Source organism: Scyliorhinus torazame, chromosome 15 (assembly GCF_047496885.1).
Source record: "Scyliorhinus torazame isolate Kashiwa2021f chromosome 15, sScyTor2.1, whole genome shotgun sequence".
In the NCBI taxonomy this organism is placed as follows: Eukaryota; Metazoa; Chordata; class Chondrichthyes; order Carcharhiniformes; family Scyliorhinidae; genus Scyliorhinus; species Scyliorhinus torazame.
This window is the reverse complement of record NC_092721.1, coordinates 151,473,085-151,495,010: the sequence shown is the minus strand read 5'-3', so window position 1 is coordinate 151,495,010 and position 21,926 is coordinate 151,473,085. Positions and strand designations below refer to the sequence as shown.

Here is a 21,926-nt window from a genome sequence, read left to right as displayed (position 1 = left end):
CTTGAAACTTTGATTGCCCATCCAAGCTCGGCTTTAAGGGAGGCTCAATGACCAGACTCCATGAGGTGATACTGGGCAGCAGGTGCATCTCAACAGTAACTTCATTGAAGTCTACTTGTAACAATAAGCAATTTCATTCATTCAAAATATTGGGAAATCAGCTGGCAGAAATCTGATTGGGACTACTCAGCCAGACCCCCTCCCCCATCCCAACCCTCTCCAGGGGACCACCGATTATATAAATCAGATGACCAGCGACCACCATTCCCACCCAAAAAGCTGCAGGAATTGTTGTCTGCCCGACCTTTGCAGCCACAGAGCCTGGTGTGTTTCTAACATGCAGGTGCACTGACCCTGCGTTCAGTGTCATTCAGTATAAATACCAAAGGACTGCTTCCCGCCCGACCTTTACATTCTGTTCTCTGCAACAGCCGTAAACAGTCATGGAAATGCAAACTGTTAACTCCATGAATTACGAACACTTTCTCGATGTGTTTGGGAATGTGGTTGAGAAATGTCCCCTCGTTGCAGCTGCAGTTTGGGCAGGTCGCCCCTTTTCAAGTGTGAGCGCCTTGGAGAAAAACATTGGGGATTTTATAGATTCCCTGCCTCGGTCAGGTAAGGAAAACAAATGAGCTCACACACATTTGAAAACTCGATTTCAACAAGCAATTATCAACTTAGACTAAGTTGAAATGTGCAGAATCTTCAGTTAGACACCCAGTCTGATAACCCGCCTTTTTTCTTCTGAATGTTGCTGGACTGTAACCCAGTGAATTGGAGCATGATGATTCAGAAACCGGAGACTCTGTTTCACAACGCATTGTCAGCTCAAATCCCACCAGGGCAGCTGGGGGATTTAAGTCAGTTAGGCAAATTATTGTAAAAGCTAGCACCAGTAATGGCGACCCTATAGATCTGCAATTGCAGTCAAATCCAACTGCTTCATTAATGTCCTTTTGGGGAAAGAAATCTATTGTTCTTACACATTCTGCACTAAATGTGACTCCACAAACACCATGCTTGAGACTTAAATGCCCTCATGAAAAGGTCTAACAAGCATCTCAGCTGTATCAAATCATTAGGAAAAACTTTCAAACAAATAAAGATGGACAAATCACCCAGCACTGACCTGGGCATTAGTCTCAGACATGGCAAAGGCACACCTAGCTCAGTCGACCCTCCAAAGTCAGTCTCACACTTCCCCACATTACATCCCAACATGCTATGTGCTGTCTGTTCAATTAACCAGTCTATAAAAATTAATGTAAGTGCAGCATCACTAACTAGGAAATTAATTGAAGTAAAAAGTGACAAATCCCCAGGACCTGACTGTTTCCATCAGAGGACGTTAAAGGAAGTACAGGAGCTCATTGTAGATGCCTAACTATAATTTTCCAGAGTCCCTAGATTCAGGAGTAGGTGAGTAGTAGAAAATTGCATATGCCACTCCACTTTTTAAGAAGGGTGAAAGGGAGAAACCAGGGAATTACAGACCAGTTACGCTAATGTCTGCCGTGGGGAAATTGCTGGAGTCTATAATCAGGGATGGGGTTACTGAACACCTTGAAACATTGAGGTCGATCAGGCAGAACCAGCATGGATTCATGAAGGGAAGGTCATGCCTGACTAATTGTATTGAATTTTTTGGGAGGTGATTTAAGGTAGTGGATCGGGGAATGTCAATGGGTGTTATTTATATGGACTTCCAAAAGGCATTTGATAAAGTCCCACACAGAAGACTGTTAAATAAGATGGAAGCCCACTGAGGTGAGGGCAAATTATTGACATGGTGAGGAAACTGGTTGAGTGGCAGGTGACAGAGAATGGGGATAATGGGTAATTACACATATTGGCAGCGGGTGACTAGTGGTGCACCACAGGGACATGTGTTGGGGCCTCAATTATTCACACTATTCATTAATGACTTAGATGATGGCGTAGAAAGTCATATATCTAAATTTACCCATGATACAAAGTTAGGTGGCATTGTAGACAGCCTAAAATGCATAATATTGCAAGGAGATATTGACAGACTAGGTGAATGGGCAAAATTGTGGCAGATGGAATTTAATATAAGCACTTGTCAGGTTATCCATTCTGGACCAAAAAAGGATAGAGTAGAGTCTTTCTAAATGGAAAGAGGTTAGGTAGGTGGAGGTCCAAAGAGACTTGTGGGTGCAGATGCATAGGTCTTTAAAATGCCAGGAACAAGTGCATAAAATAATCAAAAAGGCTAATGGAGTGCTAGCCTATATTATAAAGGATTGGGATATAAAGACACAGAGATTATAATGCAGCTATACAAAACCCTGGTTAGGTCCCACTTGGAGTACTGAGAGCAGTTCTGGGCACCACACCTTGGGGAGGATATTTTGGCCTTGGAGAGAGTGCAGCACAGGTTTACAAAAATGACACCTGGATTACAGAGGTTGCGTTACAAGGAGAGATTACTCAAATTAGACCTATTTGTGTTAGAATTTAGAAGGCTAAAGGGTGATCTGATCGAAGTACTCAAGATATTATCAGAGAAAAACAGGGTACACAAGAACACAAGAACTAGGAACAGGAATAGGCCATCTGGCCCCTCGAGCCTGCTCCGCCATTCAATGAGATCATGGCTGATCTTTGTGGACTCAGCTCCACTCTCCGGCCCGTACACCATATCCCCAAATCCCTTTATTCTTTAGAAAGGTATCTATCTTTTTCTTTAAAACGTTTAAAGAAGGAGCCTCAACTGCTTCACTGGGCAAGGAATTCCAGAGATTCACAACCCTTTGGGTGAAGAAGTTCCTCCTAAACTCGGTCCTAAATCTACTTCCCCTTATTTTGAGGCTATGCCCCCTAGTTCTGCTTTCCACGACCAGTGGAAACAACCTGCCCGCATCTATCCTATCTATTCCCTTCATAATTTTATATGTTTCAATAAGATCCCCCCGCATCCTTCTAAACTCCAATGAGTACAGTCCCAGTCTATTCAACCTCTCGTCATAATCTAATCCCCTCAACTCTGGGATCAACCTAGTGAATCTCCTCTGCACTCCCTCCAATGCTAATATGTCCTTTCTCAGGTAAGGAGACCAAAACTGAACACAATACTCCAGATGTGGCCTCACCAACACCTTATACAATTGCAGCATAACCTCCCTAGTCTTGAACTCCATCCCTCTAGCAATGAAAGACAAAACTCGATTAGCCTTCTTAATCACCTGTTGCACCTGCACACCAACGTTTTACGACTCGTGCACCAGCACACCCAGGTCCCTCTGCACAGCAGCATGTTTTAACATCTTACCGTTTAAATAATAATCCATTCTGCTGTTATTCCTCCCAAAATGGATAGCCTCACACTTGGCAACATTGAATTCCATCTGCCAGACCGAGCGCATTCACCTAACCTATCCAAATCCTTCTGCAGACTTCTGGTATCCTCTGCACTTTTTGCTTTACCACTCATCTTAGTGTCGTCTGCAAACTTTGACACATTGCACTTGGTCCCCAACTCCAAATCATCTATGTAAATTGTGAACAACTGCGGGCCCAACACTGATCCTTGAGGGGCCCCACTAGTTACAGGTTGCCAAAAAGAGAAACACCCATTTATCCCCACTCTCTGCTTTCTGTTAGTTAACCAATCCTCTACCCATGCTACCACTTCACCCTCAATGCCATGCATCTTTAGTTTATGCAGCAGCCTTTTGTGTGGCACCTTGTCAAAAGCTTTCTGGAAATCCAGATATACCACATCCATTGGCTCCCCGTTATCTACTGCACTGATAACGTCCTCAAAAAATTCTACCAAATTAGTCAGACACGGCCTATCCTTTATGAACCCATGCTGCATCTGCCTAATGGGACAATTTCCCTCCAGGTGCCCCGTTATTTCCTCCTTAATGATAGATTCCAGCATTTTCCCTATAACCGAAGTTAAGCTTACCGGCCTATAATTACCCGCTTTCTGCCGACCTCCTTTTTTAAACAGTGGTGTCACGTTTGCTACTTTCCAATCCTCTGGGACCACCCCAGAGTCTAGTGAATTTTGATAAATTATCACTAGTGCGTTTACAATTTCCCTAGCCATCTCTTTTAACACTCTGGGATGCATCCCATCAGGGCCAGGAGACTTGCCTACCTTTAGCCCCATTAGCTTGCCCAATAATGCCTCCTTAGTGATTACAATCATCTCAAGGTCCTCACCTATCATATCTTTATTTCCATCAGTCACTGGCATGTTATTTGTGTCTTCCACTGTGAAGACAGACCCAAAAAACCTGTTCAGCTCCTCAGCCATTTCCCCGTCTCCTATTATTAAATCTCCCTTCTCATCTTCCAAAGGACCAATATTTACCTTAGCCACTCTTTTTTGTCTTATATATTTGTAGAAGCTTTTACTATCTGCTTTTATGTTCTGAGCCAATTTACTTTCATAGTCTACCTTACTCTTCTTTATAGCTTTTTTAGTAGCTTTCTGTTGTCCCCTAAAGACTTCCCAATCCTCTAGTCTCCCACTAATTTTTGCCACTTTGTATGTTTTTTCCTTCAATTTGATACTCTCCCTCACCTCCTTAGATATCCACGGTCGATCTTTCCCCTTTCTACCGTCTTTCTTTTTTGTCGGTATGAACCTTTCCTGAACACTGTGAAAGATCGCTCGGAAGGTTCTCCACTGCTCCTCAACTGCTTCACCATAAAGTCTTTGCTCCCAGTTTACCTTAGCTAGTTCTTCTCTCATCCCATTGTAATTGCCTTTGTTTAAGCACAAAACACTGGTGTTTGATTTTACCTTGTCATCCTCCAACTGTATTTTCAATTCCACCATATTGTGGTCGCTCCTTCCAAGAGGATCCCGAACTATGAGATCATTAATCAATCCTGCCTCATTACACAGGACCAGATCTAGGACCGCTTGTTCCCTTGTAGGTTCCATTACATACTGTTCCAGGAAATTATCCCGGACACATTCTATAAACTCCTCCTCATGGCTGCCTTTACCAACCTGGTTAAACCAATCGACATGCAGATTAAAATCTCCCATGATAACCGCTGTACCATTTCTACATGCATCCATGCATCCGTTATTTCTTTTAGATTGAGATGAACTATTTCCACTGCTTGAAAATTCTAAAACTAGTGGCCATAATCTAAAAATTAGAGCTGGGTCGGGCCGTTCAGGAGAGATGTTAGGAAGAACCTCCTCACTCAAAGGGTGGTAGAGGTTTGGAATTCTCTCTCACAGACACCAGTTGAAGATATAACAATTGTTAATTTTAATTCTGGGATCGATAGATTTTAGTTGTTAAAACAATAAGGGATATGGACCGAAGGCAGATATATGGAGTTGGGTCACAGATCAGCCATGATCTCATTGAATGGCAGGACAGGCTCGATGGGCTGAATGGCCTACTCCTGTTCCTATGTTCTTTGTAGCTTCTTTGTGTCCTCCTCATGACTTACATTCCCGCCTAGCTTTGTATCGTCAACAAACTTAGGTACATTACTCTCAGTGTCTTTGTATGAGATGAAAGTAAAAGATACTCAAGCTCATTTAATACTGCTCATACTACCATATCTGCCACTGCAAAACAGTTTTGTCCATGTCATTACTTTCTCAACCCACAATACATTCATGTACAGACTCTAACCACCATAACAGACAGCTTTTATGTCTCTCAGTTATGATATGTGCAACTCAAAAGCCCCAAACTCTGCACACATAACACATATTGCAACCAAACCTCTATTGTTGAGCTATCTATGTAGCTCACTTCTCTTTCTTCTCCCCAGGTAGCTCCCTTGATGTCTAATGTTTTGTATCTTTTCAAGCTCTTACATCTCCTCTCCTCAGTGCTCCTTTGCTGATGGTTGGGTGTGATGTTCCTGGCTGTTACATTTCACGCGTGCTTTCTCAGGCTGAGGGGTCTTGGTCTCTGAGTCCTGCTCACTAAATCTATCTGTTGCAAGTTGTATCTTGTCTTCAAAGACAACCTGTATTTTCTAATACATAAGCAGATACCTGGGGATGCTGACAGGAGGGTTCATGGCCATAAAATCATGGAGCTGCATATATGTCAGACATCCAATTCTGGAACTTGGTTCCAGGTGGCCAGTAATGAGAAAGATGCCTGAATGATCTTTGAAATCCTAAGAGATACTTGAATATACTTTGTTCCCACACACAGAGTGTAGAAAGAAAACCCACTCCACTCAAGCCCCAAAGTGTCAGTGACTCCATGGTAACATCCACACCTTCCTGATCTGAAGATATTTCTTCTGATGCAGAAGCCTCCACTGCAGGTCAGTGTGGAGGTTACCATGTGCTTGAGGGTGGATTGTAGTGATGCACTTCACACATATTCAAAATGGAGCAGTAGTGGCAGATAATTTAATCCTCCAAATAAGCCATTATCTGCAGCACATTCAATAGTCTCCCTATTAACCCCTTTCCCCAGCTGGCTGAACGTGTGAAAAAGATGGCGGTCAGTGAATATGTGAACAGTTGCCAGAATATCTGGGAGCAGAGTAGTCAGGATCGCGTTGCTTGTCTTTCTCTCTTTGTTGCTGCCAAATAGCTGAGCTGACAGATGAGCATGGATATATTATCAAAGCATTGGTCATTTCACTTACAGTAACAAGGAAAGAATTTGTAGTAAATGTAATGACAGATTATGTATTTTGCAGAAGCTAAAAAGCCATTAGAAAGTGAATCCATAAAAACTGCTGACACTTCTTCTTCCACCTACCGTGTCCCACATTATGCCTAGAGAGGGCGTCCAGGGCTCACTCCCCACATAGAGCAACAAGCTGGAGGTGGATTTCTACCATTTGTGGCAGTTCTCTGTCACTGGCCAGGGATCTATTCTTCCTCAGAGAAGAAATCACACAATGTAAAAGGCTTTTTTTTTGCCGTCATAAATAATCCAACCCAGGGGTCAGTATCTGAACTATAATGTGTGTTAACATTTTCAGGATATGCAAACACACATTCTGAATTTATTTCGTTTTTTTGAAAAATATTTTATTGCGGCATTTATATATATATACATCGAACACAACCGTAAAAAAAGAAAGCAAACTGAATGCAAGTAATCAAAATAAATAAATATTGAACACCCCACCGTCCCACCTCCGGCTCCCCAACTCCCCTATCTCCTTTTGTACACACCCACCCCCCCCCCCCCCCCACCCCACCCCGCTGCTGACATCTTAACTGTTTTTGAAGATGTCGATGAATGGCTACCATCTCGGGGAAACTCCTGCACAGACCCTCTCAGGGCGAACATTATCTTCTCCAGCCTGAGGAACTCTGCTGGGTCACTCACCCAAACTCTCGGCCTCGGCGGTCCTGAGTTCCGCCATTCCTATAAGATCTGTGTCTGGGCTAACATCGGCCTCTCTTGCCCCCTGGACTCCCTGGTCTTCTGACACTCCAAATATCGTCTCTTCTGGACTCGGAACCACCTTCACCCTCAAGTCCTCCGACATAACATCAGCAAACCCCCGCTAGAATCTCTCCAGCTTTGACTAGCCCAAAACATGTGTACATGATTCGCGGGCCCACCTGCGGACTGCCCACACCTATCCTCCACCCCTTCAGAAATCTGCTCATCCTAGCCACAATCATATGTGCCCTTTAAACTGAATAAGGCCAGTCACATGAAGAGAATGCATTCACCCCCCTCAGAGCCACCTCCCTCCCTAACTCTTCCTCCCACTTACGCATCCCTCCCAGTCCATTAACTCTTTGTAAATTTCCGACACTCTACCCTCACCTTCCCCTGTTTTTGACACTACCCTGTCCTGCAGCCCCTGGTGTGGCAGGTGAGGAAAGGACGGTACCTGCTTCCTGACAAAATCCCTCACCTGCAAATACCGGAACCCATTCCCGGCGGGCAACTCAAATTCCTCCACCAACCCCTCCAAGCTCGAGAAGCTGCCCCCAATGAATAGATCCCCAAATCCTCAATCCAAGCCCCCAAAATCCCTGTCCAGCCTCCCCGGAACAAACCTATGATTCCCACAGATCGGTGCCCAAAATGAGGCCCCCTCCAGCCTCCCCCTTATGCAGTTGGCTCTTCCACCTTCTGGATCTCCTGGCTTTGAGTCTCCAACCTTAGCTCCACGCGGTCGACCCCGCCTTAAGCAGATCGACCATTCTCACCAGGTCCTCCAGAGATTCCTTTCTCTTCTGGGTGAACTTCTCATTCAAGAAGTCCACCAGCTGCTCCATAGACCACTGAGATGGTAGAACCGATCCCTTACCCTCCGCCATCTTTCTCTGTGTCGCAGGAAAAGCTTCTTGCTCAAACACCTCCTTTCGCCTAAAACACCGTCTGGTACATAAATTTATCCACCGGTGAAATAAACTCTTCCTCGACCACTCCTGCACCTTTTTCCATCAAAACATCCACCCGTTAATCGGGAATAAAGTCCAAAAACACCTCTACAAGTGGGAGCTTCCAAATGTGCGACCACTCACACCATGGCCGTCACCGAAGTGACCATTATGAGTTTATTTGTACCGCATCTCCTCATGTTAGTCTGTGTGAAGACACTTGCAGAGGAAGGAAAGTGGTCTGAAGGTTATCATGGTAACTCTTGGAAACGCTCTGCTACACCCTTGCTCTCAAATCATTCTATGGACTGGCCCCTCTCTATCTCTACACTCCCCTGCTTCAGCCCTGCAACCCTCTGAGATATCTGTGCACCTCTAATGTTGGACTTCGGGCATCCCAATTTTAATTGCTTCTCCATCGGAGACTGTGCCTCCAGCGCCCAAGTTCATAAACTCTGGTACACCCTCACTAAATCTCTTCCCCCATAAGACCATAAGGCATAGAAGCAGAATTAGGCCACTCGGCCCATCGAGTCAGCTCGGCATTCAATCATGACTGATATTTTTCTCATCCCCATTCTCCTGCCTTCTCCCCATAACCCCTGATCCCCTTATTAATCAAGAACCTATCTATCTCTGTCTTAAGCTCACTCAGTGATTTGGCCTCCACAACCTTCTGCGGCAAAGAGTTCCACAGATTCACCACCCTCTGGCTGAAGAAATTCCTCCTCATCTCTGTTTTAAAGGATCGTCCCGTGAGTCTGAGATTGTGTCCTCTAGTTCTAGTTTTTCCTACAAGTGGAAATATCCTCTCCACGTCCACTCTATCCAGGCCACGCAGTATCCTGTAAGTTTCAATAAGATCCCCTCACATCCTTTAAACTCCAACGAGTACAGACCCAGAGTCCTCAACTGTTCCTCATACGACAAGCTCTTCATTCCACGGATTATTCTTGTGAACCTCCTCTAGACCCTTTTCAAGGCCAGCACATCCTTCCTTAGATACTGGGCCCAAAACTGCTCACAATACTCCAAAACCGGCCCCCTTAAATGGGGTCTGACCAGCGCCTTATACAGCGTCAGAAGTACATCCCTGGTTTTGTATTCCACCCCTCTTGACATGAATGCCAACATTGCATTTGCCTTCTTAACTGCCGACTGAACCTGCACGTTAACCTTAAGAGAATCGTGAACAAGGACTCCCAAGTCCCTTTGTGCTTCTGATTTCCTAAACATTTCCCCTAAATTCCTCCTTCCAAAGTGCATAACTTCACACTTTTCCACAATTGTATTTCGTCTGTCACTTCATTGCCCACTCTCCTAGCCTGGCCAAATCCTTCTGCAGCCCCCTTGATTCCTCAATCCTACTTGTCCCTCTACAGGTCTTTGTCTCATCTGCAAACTTAGCAACAGTGCCTTCAGTTCCTTCTTCCAGATCATTAATGTATATTGCGAAAAGTTGTGTCCCAGCACCGACCCCTGAGGCACACCGCTAGTCACCAGCTGCCATCCTGAAAAGGACCCCTTTATCCCCACTCTCTGCCTTCTGCCAGTCAGCCAATCCTCTATCCATGTCAGGATCTTAACACCATGGGCTCTTAACTTATTTAACAGTCTCCTATGCAGCACCTTGTCAAAGGCCTTCTGGAAATCTAAATAAATCACGTCCACTGGTTTTCCTTTGTCTAACTTCCTTGTTACCTCCTCATAGAATTCTAACAGATTTGTCAGACATTACCTCTCTTTGACAAAGCCGCGCTGACTCAGTCCTATTTTATCGTGCACTTCCAAGTACTCCATGATCTCATCTTCAATAACGGACTCTTAAATCTTACCAATGACCAAAGTCAGGCTAACCGACCTATAATTTCCCGTCTTCTGCCTCCCTCCCTTCTTAAACAGTACTGTTACATTAGCCACTCTCCAGTCCTCTGAGACCCTTCCTGCCTCCAGTGATTCCAGAAAGATCGTCACCAATGCCTCCACAATCTCCTCAGCTATCTCTTTTAGAACCCTGGGGTGTAATCCATCCGATCCAGTTGATTTATCCACCTTCAGACCTTTCAGTTTCCCCAGAACCTTCTCCTTAGTGATGGCCACTGCACTCACCTCTGCCCCCTGAGCTCTGGCATCCCACTGGTGTCTTCCACCATGGGGACTGATACAAAGTAACTATTCAGTTCATCTGCCATTTCTTTGTTTCCTATTATTACTTCTCTAGCCATGTTTTTCAGTGGTCCAGTGTCTATTTTTGCCTCTCTCTTACCTTTTATATATTGAAAAAAACTCTTCCTGTCTTCTTTTATATTACTAGCTAGCTTGCACTCATATTTCATCTTCTCGCCCCTTTTTGCTTTTTTAGTTGTCCTCTGCTTGCTTTATAGGCTTCCCAATCCTCTGGCTTCTCACTAATCCTCGCCACTTTATATGCATTTTCTTTTTCTTTTATGCTGTCCTTCACTTCCCTCGTCAGCCATGGATGCCTTGTCCTCCCCTTAGCACGTTTCCTCCTCCTTGGGATGAATTTCTGCTGTGCCCCCTGAATAACCCCCAAAAGCTCCTGCCATTGCTGATCCGCCATCTTCCTTGCGAGACTCCTTTTCTAATCTACTCTGGCCATCTCCTCCCTCGTGTCTTTGTAGTTACCCTTATTTAATTGTAATTCCGTTACATCTGATTGCAGCTTCTCCCTCTCAAACTGCAGGGTAAATTCTATCATATTGTGGTCACTGCTCCCAAAGGCTTCCTTCACCTTAGTTCCCTAATCAAGTCTGCCTCATTACACATCACTAAATCCAGAATTGCCTGTTCCCTAGTAGGCTCTACCACAAGCTGCTCCAAAAAACTATCTCTTAAACATTCCACAAATTCCTTTTCTTGGGATCCACTACCAACCTGATTTTCCCAGTCCACATACATATTGAAGTCGCACATGATTATTGTGATATTGCCTTTTTTACATGCTTTCTCTATCTCCTGATTTATTTTCTGCCCCACATCTTGACTACTGCTAGGGGGCCTGCACATAACTCCCATCAGGGTCTTTTCTTTCTAGCCTCACTGCCATGTAGCACAGGGAGTAATCCTGAGATTACAACCTAGAGGTCCAGCTTTTTAGCCTAATGCTCCCTGAACTCCTTCTGCAGGACCTCGTCACTCTTCCTGTCTGTGTCGTTAGTACCTATGTGTACTATGACCTCTGGATGTTCACCCTCCCCCTTTGGGATCACCTGTGTTCATTCAGAGACATCCTGAACACAGTTACCAGGGAGGCAAGAAACCATCCTGGAATCTCTTTCAGTTCCACGGAAGCGCCTATCTGTGCCCCTTACTATAGAGTCCCCTATAACTATCACTCTCCTGCACTTCGCCCCCTCTGTATCTCAATTTCCCCCTTTAAGACTCTTATCAACACCTACCTCTTTGACCAAACTTTCGATCATTTATTTTCAAATGCATCTGTGAAGTTTTTTTGGAAGTTTTATTCCTTCAAGGGGCTATGCAAATACAAAGTTGAGGCGGTATCTGCTGAAAATGCAGAACCTCCTCTCCAGGTCCTCAGACCTTTAAAATTGACTCTCTGGGAAATGAATTTCAAGCTGCTGTCTGCTGTGCCTGTTGCTGTCAAGCTGGATCCTCTGTTAATTCACCATTCTAACTGACGCTGCAATCTCCAGGTTGAGAAAGCCGCTCCTTCCCTTGGGCTGAGGCTGTGATCCTGATCAAGCGCCAGGTGGCGGTGCAGGATTGGATTTCGGGACTCAGTTGCGGCTCGAGGCGGTCTTCTGTTCTTCATTCGCACAGGAAACAAAAACAAAAGAAAATGAAACCGCTGCGAATCTCCTTAATTCTACATCCTGTTCTGGTAGAAATGCTATGTATGTTTTACTCATTGCCTAATCACCGGGAATGTGTCCTACTTTGATTTCACCAACTAAACTAATGAAGTAGCTAGGACCAGACATTTATTTGAACCTGGAGGAGTATATCACACAGTTTTCAAATGCGGGGCAAGCATGTTGGGTTGGAATGAGCGGTATTGGATTATGTAGAGTGTCAAAAAAGATTTCATTCATTGACTAATTTAGTTGACGCAAGTCACGGATTTTAATAAAACAATTTAACCATCTGTTATTGCAGCCTGGGGTTGGGAAAACATTTAAGGTTGTTCAATGTTATATTTACAATCAAACCTGGATGTTATTCTAATAATTCTAGTCATTTACTTTTTTTTTTACCATTCACCTCAAGAGATGTGTGCGCTGTTATATATTGTGCGTTGTATCAAATTTCCGATTTAATATGTTTGGGGAATTCTGTGGATTACTCCATTGTCTCTCAATCCCAGTATTGCCTCTGATTTGCTGCTCGTCGGACATGTTGAATGAGCAGACATTTTCTCCAGTTACATTTTAAGAAACCCATTGGTTCTCGCCACAAACTTTGTTCCCGAGTTCCTGACTCCATCCCTCTCCCTGGGCACTGCGTGGGGCCGAACTAGACTCGTCACAACATTGGTATCCTATTTCAGCCTGATGTATATTATCCTTAAGTAGTAATCCCTTAATCCTCTCAATCACCAACCCCCTTTACTTTCACCTCTATAGCTCAAGGGGTCTCCACCGCTGCTTCACTTCACCTGCATTGAAATCCTCATTCACTCCTTTATTAACTCGAGGCTGGACAAGTCCAAAGCTCTCCTTGTTTCTAAATTCCTCCGTGGTCTTTGTGCTCCCTATCACTGTAACCCCACTCTCTGCCCTCATCCCTACAGCCAATGTTCGTGTTAAAGTTTATTGTTGTGCCTCAAGAATTTTCAGAATGTGGTCCCTTTAATTTGTGTGCGCAGCCATGTGCTCACACAATTTAATGGTAATATTGTTTGCAACTTGCAAATCTCTGTGCTCCGCCAATTTTGGCCTCTTGTGCATCCCCAATTTTCTTCACCATGGCTTCAGCTGCCCAGGTCCAAAATTCTGGAATTTCCTTCCTGAACCTCCACCCTCTCCAGCTCTCTGTTCTCCGTGAAGACACTTCTTTCAACTAGATTCTGGTCAGCTGTCCTGATACATTTATGTGGTTTGTTGTCAAATTTTATTTGATAACTGATCCTGTTAAATGTCTTCAAATATTTTAAAAATTAAAGGTGCTAGATCAATGCAAATCGTTGTTATCTATTATATATATGTGAATGCATAGAAATGGTGGTGATGGACTATTCATTGGCCTAGTAATCTGGAGGCCCAGGCTGATGCTCTGGGGGTCATGAGTACAAAATGGATATTCAATAAATGAATAAAATTGGGATTATAAAGCCATGGCAACTATCATTGATTGTTGTAAAAACTCATCTGGTTCACTAATGCCCTTTGATGAAAGAAATCTGCCATCCTGCCCTGGTCTGGCCCACAGCAATGTGGTTCATTCCTAACTGCCTCCTGAAATGGGGTAGCAAGCTCCTCAATTCAAAGGCAATTAGGGATGGGCAGCAATTTCTGGCCTTGTCAACATCCCATGATAGATTTTCTTTAAATGAAAACTTTAAAAAGGTAGTATTTTTCCATTTCACTGAATCACAGAAATTAGCTGCATCTTGTCCCTTTCTCTATCTTGATTGAATGTTAAGGTCCAATGTGACCGCGTAGATTTCAGAAATAGCAGTGAAAGATCCATCAGTGTCAGTGATACGTATTGTTTTCCTTAACGCCAATGTGTTAAGAGTCGAATAAAGTTGATCACAATTTCCATAACTGTGTATTTAAAGCTTGCATTGTCTTTGTAAAGGGAAAGAGGGAATCCTGCGGTGCCACCCCGACCTGGCTGGGAGAGAGCTACTCAGAGGAACACTGACACCTGAATCCCAGCGAGAGTTGAGCCAAGCCGGCTTAACCAGCCTCACTGCAGGCCAGAGATTCCAGCCCAGTGAATTAAATGCTTCTTACAAGAGCAGATTTAATTTCCCGTTCGTGATCTGTGTCCGGATGAGTGACAAGGAAACTATAATCCAACAGCTCGGCAGCAGGATCCGCAACAGCCCGGAGCAGGAGCTCCAGACCGGGATCCAGGAGGTTAAAAAAATCTGCCACCTGCGCCTTTTGGACATCTCCGGCCAAGTAGCCCAGGCCACCAAGCTTTAATAAGAAGGGCTGCCTGTCAGAGAGGTTCAAAATAGCAAGAGAGAATAAATGATGTGGAGAATCAGCCCGTCACTCTCAAAATGAAATGTGCAAACCTCGAGTAGAATGTAGAATGTGACATCACAAATTGAATGTATCGCTTTAAGAGGCTAAAAAATTCAACGAAACTAAAATTGATTCTGTTTGTTGAGCTTCGTTTGGTCTTACACTCGGAAGAATTGAAAAATACTTGCACATTCTCTCCAGCCCTTCCCTAAATATTACAGCCTTGTTTTATTCGTGTGGATGGGTATTATTTAGTGAACGTATCGTCCCCGAAGATGCCCTTGGTCTGACTGTACAAAATGCAGAAAGCCAAGCCCTAAACCAGCTGCCTGTGTCTCACTGGGTGTCATTCTTGTTTCTGCATCAGAAGATTACGAGTTGAAACCCCACTCATGTGTTTCAAATATGGATATCTGTGCCGACTGTCCAGTGGCATCGTTTTAGAGATCAAGTGAGATGTCCTTTCTCCATTACAGCTGGGTATGGAAGGACAAGAATAGGTGAATTCTCCTGCTGTCCTAACCAATACATGATTCTCAACTAACATCAAAAAATGATTCTGGACAATTTCACATTGTGTGTGGGACTGTATGGCTGCTGTGTCTCTACATTACAACAGTAACTACACTTCAAAGGTGTATTTCATTGACTACAACGTTTGTTTCAATTCAAATTTGGCCAGTTGGATAACAAACTGGCTAACCGATAGAAGTCAGAGAGTGGTGGTGGATGGCAAATATTCAGCCTGGAGCCCAGTTACCAGTGGCGTACCGTAGGGATCAGTTCTGGGTCCTCTGCTGTTTGTGATTTTCATTAATGACTTGGATGAGGGAGTTGAAGGGTGGGTCAGTAAATTTGCAGACGATACGAAGGTTGGTGGAGTTGTGGATAGTAAGGAGGGCTGTTGTCGGCTGCAAAGAGACATAGATAGGATGCAGAGCTGGGCTGAGAAGTGGCAGATGGAGTTTAACCCTGAAAAGTGTGAGGTGGTCCAATTTGGAAGGACAAATATGAATGCGGAATACAGGGTTAACGGCAGAGTTCTTGGCAATGTGGAGGAGCAGAGAGATCTTGGGGTCTATGTTCATACATCTTTGAAAGTTGCCACTCAAGTGGATAGAGCTGTGAAGAAGGCCTATGGTGTGCTCGCGTTCATTAACAGAGGTATTGAATTTAAGAGCCGTGAGGTGATGATGCAGCTGTACAAAACTTTGGTAAGGCCACATTTGGAGTATTGTGTATAGTTTTGGTCGCCTCATTTTAGGAAGGATGTGGCAGCTTTGAAAAAGGTGCAAAGAAGATTTACCAGGATGTTGCCTGGAATGGAGAGTAGGTCTTACGAGGAAAGGTTGAGGGTGCTAGGTCTTTTCTCATTAGAACGGAGAAGGATGAGGGGCGACTTGATAGAGGTTTATAAGATGATCAGGGGAATAGATAGAGTAGACAGTCAGAGACTTTTTCCCCGGGTGGAACTAACCATTACAAGGGGATATAAATTTAAGGTGAAAGGTGGAAGATATAGGAGGGATATCAGAGGTAGGTTCTTTACCCAGAGAGTAGTGGGGGCATGGAATGCACTGCCTGTGGAAGTAGTTGAGTCAGGAACATTAGGGACCTTCAAGCAGCTATTGGATAGGTACATGGATTAAGGTAAAATGATATAGTGTAGATTTATTTGTTCTCAAGGGCAGCACGGTAGCATTGTGGATAGCACAATTGCTTCACAGCTCCAGGGTCCCAGGTTCGATTCCGGCTTGGGTCACTGTCTGTGCGGAGTCTGCACGTCCTCCCCGTGTCTGCGTGGGTTTCCTCCGGGTGCTCCGGTTTCCTCCCACAGTCCAAAGATGTGCGGGTTAGGTGAATTGGCCAATGATAAATTGCCCTTAATGTCCAAATTGCCCTTGGTGTTGGGTGGAGGTGTTGAGTTTGGGTAGGGTGCTCTTTCCAAGAGCCGGTGCAGACTCAAAGGGCCGAATGGCCTCCTTCTGCACTGTACATTCAATGATAATCTATGATTAATCTAGGACAAAGGTTCGGCACAACATCGTGGGCCGAAGGGCCTGTTCTGTGCTGTATTTTCTATGTTCTATGTTCATTGGATGTGGGAGCCATTGGCTGGGCCAGCAATGATTGCCCATTCCTAATTGCCCTTGAACTGACTTGCTAGGCCATTTCAGAGGGCATTTGATTACAGTGGACCTGGAGTCACATGTAGACTAGGTAAGGACGGCAGATTTCCACTTCCCTAAGTGGAACAGATGTTTTTTTTGTAAAATGACAGTGGTTTCATGGTCATCGTTTTAATTCCAGAATTTTATTGAATTCAAATTCCACCATCTGCAATGGTGGTATCTGAATCTGGATCCCCAGAACATTACCCTGGGTCACTAGTCTAGTGACAGCACCACTATCCCACTGCATCCCTATAGTGCATTAGAATGCCCTGAGGTTGTAGATATCTTTCATTCTCTCCTCATATTTCCATGCACTTGAAGAGGTGCCTTTTCACATCGCCCCTGAATGACCTGTCTCTAATTTTAAGGTTCTGGATTTCTTTAATTATTGCCCACTCCTCAGTTAGATTGTCCTTTTATCTTCTATTCTCCAGGGGACACAAGCTGAGTCATCATAGTTAAACCTTTTGATCCTGGTATCAAAATGGTGAATCTGTGCTGTGCCCACTTCAGGACCAATTTATGTTTCCTGAGGTGCAATGTCCCAAAACTGAATTAAATGCTCCAGATATGGACTAACCAAAGTTTTATACAACTGTAGTATAACTTGCAAATCTATGTAACCCAGTCCCCTTGTGATAAAATGTAACATTCCATAATGTATTTGCATCTATCTGTTACCTTTAATGATTTACATACAGGGATTCCTAAACCCCTCTACTGATGAGAACCTTAGTTCTTAAAAATTGGAGCAGAAGCAACCTTTTGGACCTTTGAGCCTGCACTGCCATCTAATAGTATCGTGCTGACCTGATCAAAGCCTCAACTCCACTTTCCCGCCTCCCCCCATAACCCTTGAGTGTCTTGTCAATCAAAACTATGTCTAACACGACCTTGAATATATTTAATGACTCTACCTAAAATGATATTTGGCCTTGAGAATTTCATAGATGAGCAACTCTCTGAGTGAAGAACTTCCTCCCCATCTCCCACTTAATGAGAGATAATTTATTCTGAAACTATATCCGCCAGTTCTAGAGTCCCCTACAAGAGGAAAAATCCAGCATTCACCTGTAAAACCCTCATAGAATCTTATATGTATCAATGGGATCACATTTCATTCTTCTGAACTCCAATGAATTCCATTCCAGGAATCAACCGAGTGCACATTCTTTGTACTGCATCCAATGTAAGTATGTCCCTTCTTAAAGGTTTGCAAGTTAGGTAAAGTCACCATAGTCCCAATGACCATAGGCTCCTTTCCCCTTTGAGGAGAAGAACTGACTGGTTGAGATTTAACCTGAGGTTCGCCACACCTCAAGCGATGGGCAAGGTTGAGAAGGCAGGGCCTTCATGAATAATCTCAGCCGGTATAGGAATTGAACCCATGCTGCTGGCCTTGCTCCGCATCCAAGTGACACTGTCTAGCCAAGTGAGCTAAACCACCCAACCCCCTAAGGTGTGGTGATCCTTAGGTTAAACTGACCCCCTTAAATAAGTAGACCAAAACTGTAGACAGTAGTCGAGGTGTGGTCTCAGCAAAATCCTGTGCAGTCCCAGCAAGGTTTCACCACCTATACACTCTCTATTCCTCTATGCAGTAAGGCCAACACTCCATTTGCCTTCTTAATTACCTGTACCTGCATGCTGACTTTTTATGATATATGCGTCAGGACAATCACACCCCTCTGTACTGAAGCATTCTGTACTCCCTCTCCATTTAAATAAAATTCTGCTTCTCTATTTTTCCTGTCAAAGTGGACAACCTCATGTTTTCCCACGTCATACTCCCATCTACCATATTTTTGTCCACTTGGTTATCTGTATCCCTCTGCACATCCTTTTTGTCCACCCCATAGATTGTTTTGTATCATCAGAAAATGTGGCTACAATACATAAAATTCCTTCATCCAAGTCATTAATCTGGATTAAATAGATGAGGCCCCAGCACTAACCCCACTTGTTACAGTTTGCCGACCGGAAAATTACACATTTATCCCGACTCTTGTTTTCTGTTAGTTGGCCAATCCTCCATCCATATCATTATATCACCCCAACACCGTGAGTTCTTATCTTGTGTAGTAACTTTAATGGGGCACTTCATCAAGTGCCTCTTGGAAATCCAAATCCAAAGGTTTCCCTTTAACCTGCTTATTACCTCTAACACACTTGTGAAACAAAATTTGCCTTTCATAAAACCATGTCAACTCTGCTAGATTGTGTTATGATTCACAAATGTCCCACCACTACTTCCTTAATAATGGACTCTAGCATTATCCCAATGTCAAGATATTCGATTAGTTGGCTGATAAGTTGGTGATTTTGCCTCCCTCCTTTCTTGAACAGGGTTGGTACATTTCTGGTTATCCAAACCACTGCACTCTTCCCAGAGTCAAGGGAATTTTGGACGATTACAGACAATACGTCCACTGTCTCTGCAGCCACTTTTTTAAGAACCTAGTTGGCAGGCTGTCAGGTCCAGGGGACTTGTCAACATTTAGTCCCATTCATTGTCTCTTTTTCTCCAGTGATAGTGATTGTTTAAAGTTCCTCCCTTCCTTCTGCCTCTTGATTATCTACTATTCTTGGGATGCTTTAGTGTCTTCTACCATGAAGGCAGATATTAAATACATTCAAAGTCTTTTCTTTTCCCTTTGTTTCCCATTGGTAATCCTCCAGTCACATCCTCTAATGGACCAATATTTATTTAGCGATTTACTTGGAGACGTTCTTGCTGTGTCTTGTCATATTTCTTGCTGGTTTACTCTCAAATCCTAATTTCTCCCTCTTTATCATTTTTGATGTGGAGATGCCAGCGTTGGACTGGGGTGAGCACAGTAGGAAGTCTTACAACACCAGGTTAAAGTGCAACAGGTTTGTTTCAAACCTGTTGGACTTTAACCTGGTGTTGTAAGACTTCTTACTGTACTTTATTATTTTTGTCATCCTTCATTGGTTTCTATAGTCAACATCTTTTCCCAAAGGTAGGGGAGTCTAAAACTAGAGGGCATAGGTTCAAGGTGAGAGGGGATAGATTCAGAAGGGCCCAGAGGGGCAATTTCTTCACTCAGAGGGTAGTGAGTGTCTGGAATGGGCTGCCAGAGGTAGTAGTAGAGGCGGGTACAATTGTGTCTTTTAAAAAGCATTTAGATAGTTACATGGGTAAGATGGGTATAGAGGGTTATGGGCCAAGTGCGGGCAACTGGGACTAGCTTAATGGTAAAAACTGGGCGGCATGGACTGGTTGGGCCGAAGGGCCTGTTTCCATGCTGTAAACTTCTATGATCAAGATACACTCTGAGGTGCTTCAATTCAGTGATGAGAACGTTACATACATGTCAATGTTTTTATTACAGAGGGTAAAATTCAGTTCAAACCATGTACACAAGTCTTGTTGCACACTGCGCTGCTTCAATACAGTTACATACAGTTAGCATTAAGCATACAGTCTGAGGGATTTTACATGGTTACCTCCCCCTCAGTATATATTGGCAGAAAGACCTTGCATACTGGCCTTTCCCCATTGCGCATTGACAGCAACTGCCCCAAGTTAGAATGCGTTCCTCAGCATGTAGTCCTGGACAATGGAATGTGCCAGTCTGCAACACTCCATCGAGGGCAATTCTTTGTATCCTCTGTAGTGACAACTGCAGACACTTACTACATATGTGGCTTCTGTGGATCACACCTGCATCCGCCAGTCCCACATACTACAGCTGCAACACCTCACCTACCCTACCTTTGTTGTACTTTGTTTCACTAACAAGGGTTTCAAGTTTTGAAATGTCACTCAGTGATTATTTCTAGTTATATTAAATAGCCCAATTAGTTAAGCTACAAATTTAATGCAGTGTTTGTATCTCCCCGGCCCTGGTTTAATTTACGGCCCCAGTTTAGGGAAAGAAAACATAAAACCCAGCAATCAATCAGCACTCGCACTGTTACGTAATGCCACTGGACCTCACTGCAAAGTAATGCCACTGGACCTCACTGCAAAGCAATGCCACTGGACCTCACTGCAAAGTAATGCCACTGGGCCTCACTGCAAAGTAATGGCATTGGACCTCACTGCAAAGTAATGGCATTGGACCTCACTGCAAAGTAATGGCACTGGACCTCACTGCAAAGTAATGGCACTGGACCTCACTGCAAAGTAATGGCACTGGACCACATTGCTAAGTAATGCCACTGGACCTCACTGCTGAGTAATGGCACTGGACCTCACTGCAAAGTAATGGCATTGGACCTCACTGCAAAGTAATGCCACTGGACCTCACTGCAAAGTAATGGCATTGGACCTCACTGCAAAGTAATGGCACTGGACCTCACTGCAAAGTAATGGCACTGGACCACATTGCTAAGTAATGCCACTGGACCTCACTGCTGAGTAATGGCACTGGACCTCACTGCAAAGTAATGGCACTGGACCTCACTGCTGAGTAATGGCACTGGACCTCACTGCAAAGTAATGGCACTGGGCCTCACTGCTAAGTAATGCCGCTGGACCTCATTGCTAAGTAATGGCACTGGACCTCACTGCTAAGTAATGCCACTGGGCCTCACTGCTAAGTAATGCCGCTGGACCTCATTGCTAAGTAATGGCACTGGACCTCACTGCTAAGTAACGGCACTGGACCTCACTGCAAAGTAATGGCACTGGACCTCACTGCAAAGTAATGGCACTGGACCTCACTGCTAAGTAATGACACTGGGCGTCACTGCAAAGTAATGCCGCTGGACCTCACTGCTAGGTAATGCCGCTGGACCTCACTGCTGAGTAATGCCACTGGACCTCACTGCAAAGTAATGCCGCTGGACCTCACTGCTAGGTAATGCCGCTGGACCTCACTGCTGAGTAATGCCACTGGACCTCACTGCTGAGTAATGCCACTGGACCTCACTGCTGGGTAATGCCGCTGGACCTCACTGCTAAGTAATACACTGGACCTCACTGCAAAGTAATGCCGCTGGACCTCACTGCTAAGTAATGGCACTGGACCTCACTGCTATGTAATGCCACTGGACCTCACTGCTAAGTAATGGCACTGGACCTCACTGCTAAGTAATGCCACTGGACATCACTGCTAAGTAATGCCACTGGGCCTCACTGCTAAGTAATGCCCCTGGACCTCACTGCTAAGTAATGCCGCTGGACCTCACTGCTAAGTAATGCCACTGGACCTCACTGCTAAGTAATGCCCCTGGACCTCACTGCTAAGTAATGCCACTGGACCTCAC

The 21,926-nt window shown here is 44.4% G+C and overlaps 1 protein-coding gene across 1 annotated transcript; it reads left to right on the top strand.

Annotated features, from left to right (window-relative positions):
• Positions 1-388: 388 nt before the first annotated feature.
• On the top strand, positions 389-15,738 carry urad (ureidoimidazoline (2-oxo-4-hydroxy-4-carboxy-5-) decarboxylase). Its single transcript, XM_072476941.1, has 2 exons — positions 389-618; positions 14,117-15,738. The coding sequence occupies exons 1-2, from the start codon at positions 444-446 to the stop codon at positions 14,467-14,469; spliced, it is 528 nt and encodes a 175-aa protein (XP_072333042.1). The 5' UTR covers positions 389-443; the 3' UTR covers positions 14,470-15,738.
• Positions 15,739-21,926: the final 6,188 nt, after the last annotated feature.

What these genes read in the sequence shown, in the direction of transcription:
- urad (XM_072476941.1), top strand. Translation starts at nt 444, where the DNA reads ATGGAAATGCAAACTGTTAACTCCATGAATTACGAACACTTTCTCGAT. An exon ending in AGATTCCCTGCCTCGGTCAG is followed by an intron (nt 619 to 14,116) that starts GTAAGGAAAACA and finishes GTCTTTGTAAAG; the next exon opens with GGAAAGAGGGAATCCTGCGG.